This window comes from Gobio gobio, assembly GCF_949357685.1.
Source record: "Gobio gobio genome assembly, chromosome: 1".
NCBI classification, from domain to species: Eukaryota; Metazoa; Chordata; class Actinopteri; order Cypriniformes; family Gobionidae; genus Gobio; species Gobio gobio.
The window spans coordinates 16,336,695-16,348,903 of NC_137097.1; the positions used below are offsets into that span (position 1 = coordinate 16,336,695).

The 12,209-nt window shown below is 40.4% G+C and overlaps 1 protein-coding gene across 1 annotated transcript; it reads right to left on the reverse strand.

Moving 5' to 3' along the window:
- Positions 1-1,226: 1,226 nt before the first annotated feature.
- On the reverse strand, positions 1,227-2,859 carry LOC307118119 (chymotrypsinogen B-like; the record flags this gene model as incomplete). Its single annotated transcript, XM_079803551.1, has 4 exons — positions 1,227-1,291; positions 1,380-1,660; positions 1,742-1,901; positions 2,814-2,859. The coding sequence occupies 4 exons, from the start codon at positions 2,857-2,859 to the stop codon at positions 1,227-1,229; spliced, it is 552 nt and encodes a 183-aa protein (XP_079659677.1).
- Between the last annotated feature and the right edge of the window lie 9,350 nt (positions 2,860-12,209).

Consider the following 12,209-nt stretch of genomic DNA (forward strand, 5'->3'; position numbering starts at 1 on the left):
TTGACTTCAGGAGAACACAGAGTGGCCATTCTCCACTGATCATCGAAGGATCCTCAGTGGAGATCGTCAAGAGCACCAAATTCCTTGGTGTTCATTTGGCGGACAACCTCACCTGGTCACTTAACACCAGTTCCATCACCAAGAAAGCCCAACAGCGTCTCTACTTCCTGAGAAGGCTTAGGAAAGCTCAACTTCCTACAACCATCCTGACCATGTTTTACAGAGGGACCATCGAGAGCATCTTGAGCAGCTGCATCACTGCCTGGTTTGGTAATTGCACCGTCTCGGATCGCAAGACCCTACAGAGGATAGTAAGGACAGCTGAGAAGAACATTGGAGTCTCTCTCCCCTCTATCATGGACATTTACACCACACGCTGCATCCGCAAAGCACACAACATTGTGGATGACCACACACACCCGTCACACATACTCTTTACCCTCCTACCATCAGGGAAACGGTTCCGAAGCATTCGGGCCGTCACATCAAGACTGTGCAACAGTTTTTTCCCGCAAGCCATCAGGCTCCTCAACAAAGAAATGAACTGAACTCTCTCTCACACACACACACTCACACACACACACACACACACACAAACACACACACACACACACACACACACACACACACACACACACAAACAAAGTGACTGATTTGTACAAACCGGACTCAACACACATCTTTCACTTCGCACACGGTTTTAATCCCAATCACACTTAAAAAATGTGTACATGCCATTTGTTGCTGATCTTCCGGGACTTGTTCTTTTGCACAATATTATGTCCGAATCATTTGGTCAGTGTTCACTTATTTTGACTGCTGCCACTACTGAATTGCACAAATTCTGTTTACATTTTTCTGTTTACATTGCACTTTATTCTGTCATGACAGGTTTTACTGGCGGAGCTATTTCTATTTCTATTTTTATTTTATATTTTGTGTATTGTGTACTGTCTTGCACTGTCCTGTATTGTCCTTGCACTGTTAGCACCAGCTGCACACATGCACATTATGTGGCGAGGATTTTAGTTCTCGCCCTGTGTTTTTCTGTTCTGTGACTGTTTGCTTTATGTTGTCTTATGTAGCACCTGGGTTCAGGAGGAACGCTGTTTCATTTCACTGTGTACTGCGTCAGCTATATATGGTTGAAATGACAATAAAAGCTTCTTGACTTGATCATATTCTGGGTGATCTGTATATGATTATTCCATTGCTTCAGCTTTATATCACTGATTATGGTCCTCCACAAAAACTTCAGTCTCCTGCAGAGTCCCAGGAGAAGGTCGATTCACTGGACACACATAAACACAAACAATCATGATGTCTTTATCTGAATGAATCAGTCAAATCTAGTTACTGACAGGACGTACAGAATATACCTCCATCTGCAGTTTGTCCCCAGCCTATGATCCGACTGCTGGTGCCAGGAGAGACGTCACTGCCCTGGGCTAGCAGACACACTGGACTAATATAGTCATTAAAGGAGACCGGAGAACACAAGTGCAGCAGAGCCATGTCATTGTCGTCAGTCGTTGTGTTGTATGAGTTGTGAATGTAGATTTTTTGTACATTTCTCACAATTTCATTCTCATTTTCTTCACGCTGTGTCATCTTTCCCAAGTACACACGTACACTGTCCTCAGTAACACTGTCATCAGGCCTATAAAACACACATAGAGCAATCAGAAAACACAGGTGTTTTAAAGTCTGTATGTACTGTGTGTGTTGATGTGGCTCTGACCCAACAAAACAATGAGCTGCAGACAGCACCCATTCACGGCTGATGAGGGAACCGCCACAAAAATGGGAGGTGGAGTCGTGCAAACTAACCATCCACGGCCACGCACCCGGAGGGGCATCATCACCCATAACACGAGGGTTCAAAGGGTCATGAGCACAAACTGTGAGAAAGAGAGAGAATGCTCCAGATGACAAAAGCTTTTCTGTTAGAAAACCATCTTGTGTCCATATTATGTTTTTTGAGTATTGTAATATCACTGTTTGTGAATGTAAACGTTCTGTAAAGTCAAAAGTGCAATAAAATAAAGTGATAAATAAAGTTATTGTCTTCCAAAAGAAAGAATCGACTCTGAACCTCCTTTACGAGTCATTTTCTACTGACAGTTCTACTATTCTAATGATATTTGGATAATGTCGTCTGCCCACAAACAACTTGTCCCACCTTCAAACATTCATTTTACTGACGACATCTCAAATATACAGAAGTTCATATAAAAAATTCAGAGTTCAACACAAAATTCGCCTAAGTTAATACAGTTCCTGTATGTACAATTTATGGTAATGGCCAACCGGTAGACCAATCACAACAGACTGGGCCATCTGACCAATCAGAGCAGAGTAGCTCGCGGAAAGGAGGGATTTAGAGAGACTGATTCATCTGACAAGTCATTTGAGAATCAATGAAAAATGTGGTGATGTTCAATGTATAATATGAGAAGAAAATTAGTTCTTTGACATTTGATGCATGTAAACCTGTTGTAGGAGACTCCAACACTAAATCAGGAGCCTTTAAAATAGCATAACAGGGGCTATGTAAAGCTGCTGATGTTTTGATAACTTCTGCCAGATTTAACCACTCAAGTGGACCTCCATCTCTCTACAAAAGCCCACCCTCTAAAGACATGCCAATCATGTAAGATATACTGTTTCAGGACACCTTATCAGTGAAATGTCAGGCAGGAAGGACATTTTCACATGTTATTCCAGAGAAAAATCTTATAAACAGAACCTGCCATAGAGACAGAGTGACAGAGAAATAATATTTGCCGCGTTCCTTGAGCGTAAGGTCTTACCTTGGACACCTATGAGCAGTGCCACAGTCACACACATCTTCCACATCTTCACACAGACTCTCTCTTCACTGGTAGGATGGATGTCTATGGCAGTTTGCTCCTCTGTGCCTCTCACAGCTCCTTTAATAATGTCTCATATCTCGAGTATCTCATATCACTCTTCAGCCCAGTCGTTTGCCATGCCCCCTTTTCCATTTTCCACAATCTTCATTCATTCCTGTACAAAACTTAGCTTTAGTCTGTTGTCTCCTTTCATTGTTCAGTGAACAGATGCTCTATTACTGATAACACTCTTCATCATGATCCTGCATGGCCAAGCACTACACTAGAGCCCTGCGCGGGACTGTTTTCTTCATCCCGCTCCCGCCCGCACCCGCCGAATTTCTGACCATTACCGCCCGCTCCCGCAACGTATGTGTTACACTCCCGCCCGCTCCCGCAATATGTATGTCCACTCCCGCCCGCACCCGCAAAACTCCGAGAATTTATTCCCGCACAATAATAGAGATGCATTGATTTTGTGTCTTCTCCCGTCCCGCAGGGGAAAAAAAACACGTATTTGTAATGATATTATTAAAGAGATTCATGGGGTTGTTTGTTTCGTTTCCCTGGCCTGCATGTAAAAAAAAAAAAAAGACAAATACATTCAAATATAATTTCGTTTTTATCAAAAACTTTGCACATAAAAATAGACTGCTTTGCAAAACAGAAAACAGATTGAGAAACAAAAAACAGATCCCAATTCCGTCGAACGTGACCGACTGAAAGGAAACCTGAGAAAACATGCTTCAACAGAACGTAATGTGAACACAAAATAGCAAACGGACATTTAGAAACAATCCATTCCCACTCACTAAACTTCTATGTATTGTTTGTCAAAAACACCAAACAGTCAACTTGACCTGCAGGGAGTGCTGAGCGTTTTTGGTGAGGTATGATCAAGTAGCTATGTATTTGCCAGCTGCGCAATATGTGGATACATATAACGTTATACCGCATGACTTTGCCTACCAAAACAATTGAGAAACTTCTCCAAATGTCAGACTTTCCTTGCTTAGCTTTTGTGCTGTAAATACCTCGTTTGAGGTTCTTTTCTACATCATCTATAGACATCTTCTCCATCATGTCGTTAGGCAACCTCCCTATCCCGATTCCAAGTTTTTTTTTTAGCCGCCCATTCCCGCCCGCAGCAAAATTCAAACCGCCCGCTCCCGCGAGATTTACGTTGGGTCCCGCGGGACCCGTTGGGACTCAATCCCAATGCAGCCCTCTACACTACACATTCAACTTCTGTGCAGTTTGTTTCTTGTGCAAGCATGAGCAGTTTAAATAAAATCTGAGGCTGAAGTCTTCTTTTCTTTTTTTACCAAAGAAAAATACATTAAATTACTGTGAATGGATTGAAATGGAAAAAGACATTCCCTAAAATCCAGTTGCCCCAGCAGTGCCTAAACACTTGAAACCTTTGAAACCAGAAAACCTTGAAAAAAGAATTTTCCTTTTTAAATAACCAAATGGCAATAAAGAAATGCCATACTAAGGAGACCAGACGTCCCCGTTTTTGGAGTTCTGTCCCCAGAAATGTCCCCGTTTTACAGCTCGTTCAAAACAACCTAGTGTGTATTGATTTTTTCACCAAAAGATGGCGCTATGAGCTACATAACCCGAGAACAGAGCGCCATTATCGTCAAATATCAAATAAACGTACCAACTATTCATGTTAAACTAAAGCAATAATGTTTGTACGAGCTTTATAACAGGCATCAGCAGAATTGTTTTAAACTATTTTAAACGTCCCCAAAAGTTTAATTTCCACACATCTTAACTATAAAACAACCTTAACAATTGCACTTGCAACAAATACATTTGCCCTGTTAAAATGTTAAAGTATTTGTTCAATTGTTTTATTTATCATATCATATTTATGTTGTTTTATTTATGTAATATGTATTTGTAAAGTCATCATTTTGTTATAATATTGTTTTGAATTGCTTGCTTCAATGGTTATATTAACTGTTTTCATTGTGTGTTTTTTTGTGTTTTGTTTTTTGGCGGGTGCAGTGAATTGTTTTAAAACAAGACCAATAGTCCTAATCAAACTAAATGATAATAATTATTAATGTTAATAATAATATAGGGAATCCACAGCAATTAAAAAACATTCCAAAATGTATTGTCCCCATTTTTTTAATGAATAGATAAAAACAAATTAGATTTCAGTGATATTTTGACCACTCAAATAGGAGATGTCCCCGGTTTATATTTCATAAATCTGATATTATGGCATTCGCTTCACTCAAGATCACATCAGAGCTTAAACTCACTGGGATTCAAACAGAGATACACAACTTTACTGATCAAGAATAGTCCAATAGTTGTGCATGTCAGTTAAGTTAGAGACAGCATTTGCATATTTATATACGTTAGTACTAATCTGCTAGATTAATTTTAAGTTTCACTATCTGCAGCCTTGAAGCGGCTCTCAGTGATCAGATGGAAACAGACGCTTCAACCCCTGATGTGTGGCAGCAGCGCCAGATCTCTGGAGAATGATCAAGCAGACACTGAGACAGTTTCTCAAGGAAGAAAAGTCATATTTCTACACTAGATAAAGCAGAGTCATCCATGATGTCCAGGCTATCCAATAAAACTCAGAGATCAACCCCTACCATATGTGACATATTAAAAAATATAATAAGTCAGAGAGGTCAAATGTTCAAGTGTGTGTGTGTGTGTGTGTGTGTGTGTGTGTGTGTGTGTGTGTGTGTGTGTGTGTGTGTGTGTGTGTGTGTGTGTGTGTGTGTGGTCATGTGCGTACGAGTGTGTAAGTGTGTCCAAGGCCTAGTCCTTGTTTTGTCTCGGTGTGTCTGACGTGCACAAAACACAGAAAAAATCACTCTTACTCAATAATAGTCAATAGTGAAGCCTAAGAAATGAGAAAATATTAACCCTCAGAGCCCGACGGCATCGCCCACGACGTCACACGGCACCTCCGATAAATATCTATATTATTTCATGAAACTTTTATCGATTTTCTTACCGTTTTTTCCAGCAGAAAGCTAACGAGCTAGCCATCACAGGGGTGTCTTTGGTGTCTTTGTAGCCTTTACAGAATGTTTTCTATCCAGCCTGGAACATGTGCATCTTTTTGGAGTTGTTCAGCAATAAATCAAAACGCTTACATCCAAGATATATCCACTTGATGTCCATAATTTATACATTTTCCGTCATTTTTGCCGCTAGCGCGATGCTAGCTGCCATTTTGGATGAGGGTTTGACCAATGACAGGCTGATCCGTCATCCACGTTGGTGTGCGTCATTACGCATGAACCACAGCTCTTTTATTGTGAAGAGAGAGAGACGCACGGCTAGTGTTGAGGAGAGAGAGAGAGAGACGCGCTGCAGTTTTTAGTAGTTTTGTGGAGAAAGTTTGAGGAAAAAGTTTAAGGAGAAAGTTTGAGGAGAAGTTCCTGATAGGAACTGTTTTGAGGCTTGGCACCAGTAAATATCCAAAATCCAAAGAGGCCAAAAGCGCCTGGACTTTTTTTGGAAAAATGTAAATAGTTTTGGTTCTGTATAAGTTATCATGTTTATTCCTGAGTTCCAGGACTCTAAAGACTTGAACAAACTGTTTTCCAGAGGAAATATGCTTAGCTTTTATTTATTTGTGTGTGTTTTCAATAAATATTTGAGTGATTAAATTTCCGTTCTATGTTTTCATTTGTCTTTATGGTCCCATAACTTATTTTACATTCAGGTGACATCAATGCAACACAAATATACTGACAGAGCAACTTGTCTTGAAAAAAAAGAGGTGTGTCAATTGTCTGTGCACAACAGGGTTGATGTTTTACAAGCTTTTTTAGTAAATAACACCAGGCGGAAAATTAATTGTAAAAATACCCTTAGGTCTTAAAGGGTTAACAAACAATTCCTTCTTTTCAGAAACACTGATCATCTTGATCCCGCATGGACAAGCACAAAGCCTTAAAGTTTTGTGTTGTCTTTTTTTTTTTTTTTTTGGAAGCACATCTTTTTATCAATGCATGTTTTTGTGAACAAGTTTTGAACTTCTTTTTGCTATTATTTTGACTATAACAATTGATAAATCATATATTATCATCAAATGTTGTGAACACATATTTTTAGCAACTTTATTTATTTATTTGCTATTTACACTGCATGAAAAGTGGGATTTTCGACCCCGTAAACGCCTGTAGACTCCCGGAAATCTCCCGAATTTTCGGCAGTTTTCGACAATTTAGAGGCAGCGAACGTCGCGTTCGTCTGTGCCACAAATTGTCGTAAACGAACCTTGACGTAGGTGGAGAGCCCCCCATTTACATGTTTACATTACATGAGACTGGTATTAATAAAAACAGTCACGGTAAAATTAAACAAGGAATGAGAAAAACATTAGAAGTTATACTTACACACAATGGGCCCTATCTTGCACCCAGCGCAATTGACTTTGTACACCGACGCATGTGTCATTCCTATTTTGCACCCGCGCAAAGCGCGCTTTTCCCTCCACAGAAGCACGTCGCTAAACTAGTGAATGAACTTGCGCTACCTGGGCGGTTCAGCGCAAAAAAGGAGGCGTGTTCCGGCGCAAACAATCCCTGGTGCTATTTTGCTGTCCCATTAAACAATTGCGCCACTGACCAGAAAAAACCTAGTCTAAAGTCAGTGGCGCGTTGCGCATTGTTCATTATGCTATTTTAAGGGCGCATGCTTGACCATAATGTATAGCGTGCACAACGCGCATACACTTTGCTCATGTAACCTACACAGATGCAACAGTTATTTTTGCAAATCATAAATTGTTACACTAAAAAAATATTAACACATGACATGACGGAAATCATTGTGGTGTGCCACGAAGATGTGAAAAAATAGGCATAAATCTAGCTTACAAATGATTCAGGCTAATTGTAATAAGGATAAGACCTGTTTGCCCAATAGTGGCAAGACATATATGTAGCCTATATAAGGACATCTGACAAATTGGTTTGTCCGTCAAGAACCAGGAAAAAAAATCGACTGAAAAACTGAAAAAACTGAAAGACTGAAAAAAAAAAAGACTGTGAAATCACCTTTACCATAATGTACAACATTACAACTTCACTTCTCTGTCTTTCACTGCTCTTACAAGCTCATCAGTCTCCTCGGCTGTGAACCGCTCCTGGCGTGCGCCTGGTAAATACGCCATAATAATAGCAATCCATAATGGAACTTGCGCACCTGCTTTTAAAGGGAATGTTGGATGACACTCGGATTGGTTTATTCACGTTACGCCCAAACCACACCTATGAATAATGAAGCTACTTCAGACCAACCCATTTTAGATTTGCGCCGGGCGCAAGAGCCATTTATCCCGCCGGGAAAATAGCAACAGCGCCGAGACCCGCCCACAAAGTTACTTGCGCTTCGCGCTTTGAAACTTGCGTTTCAGATCGTTAAAATAGGGCCCATTGTCGTCGTGATCAGCGGTTAAATCTGGACTCGCGGAAATCTCTCCAAGCAGATAAGAGCTCACGGCTTCGTTATGAGGCGAGGATAGTCTGTGAAAACAAAATGTGCAGTTTTAAGCTCGGATCTATTAACGCATCCATTTCCTTATACAGCTGAATAAAAGCATATTCTTTAAATCGTAACGTTACATTACCCATGCTCTGGTTCATAGCGCCTGCAGTTTGCCTCAGAGTTGTGAAGACGCCGGAGAGCTGAAAAATTGTCGAAAAAGTTGGCCGCGTCCATGCAGAGGAGTTGAAGGGGAGTTGAAGGGGAGCTGAAGGCGAGACCAAAGACTGATCTCCTCCTCGACTTTTTCGTGAACGAAATGAACCAGCTATTGAACGATACTGATAGCGAACATGTAGAGCTCGGCTTGTGTAGTTAGGCATATACGGTATGCAGCAAAGAAAGACATGTACACTTTACCATTTTAATGAAAACAGTGTAATAATGCAGGCTGATGGTTAAATGATTACTTAAAGGGTTAGTTCACCCAAAAATGAAAATTCTGTCATTAATTACTCACCCTCATGTCGTTTGACACCCGTAAGACCTCTGTTCATCTCACCACAGTGGCTCTACAATAATTTTACGATGCGACGACAATAGTTTTTGTGCGCAAAAAAAAATCAAAATAACACCTTTATCCAACTTGTTCTCGACTTCCGTGTGTGCCTCCACGACGCATGCGCGAGAATATGACGCAGATCCGGCGTTCGGACATATGACCCAGAAGCGATTTGTTTACGAGCAGAGGAAGACGCGCGTGTCTAAGCTGTTGGATTCTACATTGATCGTGCTTTAGGTCTTGGCGTAGTGCTCAAAATGGGGCTTAAGTGTGCATTTCATGGATTCCCGAACGCCGGCGCTACGTCATATTCTCGCGCATGCGTCGTGGGGGCACACACGGAAGACACTACAAGTTGGATAAAGGTGTTATTTTGATTTTTTTTTGTGCACAAAAACTATTGTCGTCGCATCGTAAAATTATTGTAGAGCCACTGTGGTGAGATGGACTTTGTAACGACGTTTTAAGTGCCTTTTATCGGTCTTGGAAGTGTCAATGTACTGAATGCCAATGGAGGCCTGTGTGAAGCCTTTCTCAGCCATCAGCTTTCAACAAAAATATCTTCATTTGTGTTCCGAATATGAACGGAGGTCTTACGGGTGTCAAACGACATGAGGGTGAGTAATTAATGACAGAATTTTCATTTTTGGGTGAACTAACCCTTTAAGGACTGATGTATTGTGTTTGTAATATTTATTTTCATTGTTGTTGTTTTATAAAATTAATACAAATTACTTCATTACGTTCGAGTCATGTCATGCATTTCTCCAAAAACTGTAAAACAAATAAAAAATGCGATATTATTGGAGGTAACGAACACGTCCATCACTGACTTGCTTTTATTGAGTCTGAACGAGAGATCTCGTCAGTTTATGACAGTTTACAAAGAAGGGAGTCTAACAACAAACTGATTTTAAGAAATGTATTAAATTAACAAGAAAATGAAACAAAAGAATGTTAAGAGGTGAATAAAATAAAAAAATGTTGATGTATTTTGGCTGTGTGTGCGTGCGTGTATGTCTGCCTGCACAGATGTGTGTGTGTGTGTGTGTGTGTGTGTGAGAGAGAGAGACTTTGTCAACAGTCACATTTGAAACACGCTGAATGTCAAAATCTTAATTTCCATGTATATCTGTAAGAATTTTCTGTAGGTCTAATGGAAGCGAAGACAACGGAGTCTCTATACTCCTACCTAATACCACCTCAAACTCATCAGGAATATTGGGCAGGGAAAATTCCCAGCATTGTTTCATCTGGTATCTCTCACTTTAAGTTTTGGCAATGTTAATGAAATTTCTACAGCTGCTAGCAACAGTCTTGAAATACTGATGCTTTGCCTCGAAACGCATGCACCAAAGTAAACGTAACGGTCCAAACATTAATGTTAGTCTTGAGTAGTGTGTCAAAAAATGTTATAACGTCCCCAAAAACATAACTTAGCTGTGTCAGAAACTCAAAAACAAGTGTATCTAACATTAATAGATTTTCCTTTTTCACTCTTGGAGCCATTACAATGTCAACGATGTCACGACAAAACGGGTAAACCTTCCAATGTTTGCTATTGGGAGGAATACGGTGTGCCACTAAAAACGGCAAAATCCGAAACAAAAAACACTTTTAATAAAAGTGTTGTAATTCTCTTTAAAATAACAAAATAAAAAAATGTATGTCATTCACTATTTCCTGCTGGACAGTTTGTGGAATGTGATTTTTTCCTCTACATTTAAGAATGAAGCTGAAGAGATTTTTTCTTTAAAGTTTGTCAAAAGCTCATTCCTACTAGGTGGATGCATTTCGTCTGTCCTAGGCTGTAAGCTCATTGGTAGTCTCCATATCACTGTGACAGTCCATGTTCTCAAAACCATTGTCCGTGTATTCAGTAGCATCCATATCATCATGAGGTAGAACAAGCTTCCTATGCTTTGTATAGACATGACGCCTGAAAGACTGGTAAACTGTGAAAGATGACTTGCAGTTATTTAGTCCACAAGTGATGCTGAAATTGGGTTCATGGTTGTGAACCAGCCCAACATGTTAATAATAATAATAATAATTAATTACATTTATATAGCGCTTTTCTAGGCTCTCACTCAAAGCACTTTTACATAGAAGGGGGGAATCTCCTCAACCACCACCAATGTGCAGCACCACCTGGATGATGCGACGGCAGCCATATTGCGCCAGTACGCCCACCACACACCAGCTGATTGGTGGAGAGGAGACTGAGGATGATACCAATCGTATATATATATGGGGATGATTAGGAGGCCATGATGGAGAGGGGCCAATGGGCACATTTTTTTTTTGGCCAGGATGCCGGGGTTACACCCCTACTCTTTATTGAAGGACATCCTGGGATTTTTAATGACCACAGAGAGTCAGGACCTCGGTTTAACGTCTCATCCGAAGGAAGGTGCTTGTTACAGTATAGTGTCCCCATCACTATACTGGGGTGTTAGGACCCACACAGACAACAGGGTGAGCGCCCCCTGCTGGCCTCACTAACACCTCTACCAGCAGCTACCTGGTTTTCCCAGTTGGTCTCCCATCCAGGTACTAACCAGGCTCAGCCCTGCTTAGCTTCAGTGGGAAACCAGTCTTGGGCTGCAGGGTGATATGGCTGCTGGCCATGTTGAATTAGTTTCATTAAGGTGAAGGTTTTTCTTCTACACCTTGTGCATCAATATGTTTGTGGCATTTTTAACACAGGATATTAATTATTCTAGTGACAGTTATTGGAAGGGGCTTGCCACCCACCTCACTAATCTTTGCTATGGCATTCTGCAGGAAGGTCAGTGTATTCTTCATGTAGGGTGGATAAGCCAAGTTGAAAACATAGTAGGTACTGAAGGCAGGGGCGCACCTAAGGGGGGGAAGTTAGGACGATTCTAAGGGCCCACACACTTTTGGGGCCCCCAGAGATCAGTTTTATTTGTAGTAACAGTACTAGTAGTAATGTATTATAAATGTATAATCTATCAAAGAGTTACAAATATAAAAAAATGATTTCCACACATTTCCGGCAAAATCCAGCAAAACGCTCCACTCATGAACCGCTCACACTCACCGGTAAAACTACGTTCACTCATATCCCACTCCGACATGAAAATTCTCTGTGCTATAATTGTTGCAGCCATTAAGGTATTTATTTTTATATTTATGTTTAAATTAGTGGTGGGCATAGATACTTTTTTTAAAATCTAGATTAATATCACTGTAATCTTGGAATTAATCTAGATTAAAATGGCTCATCTGAATGTGTGCTCGTAAGTGATCGTTTGTCTTTTTGTAGTTTGAATAATAAATAACTT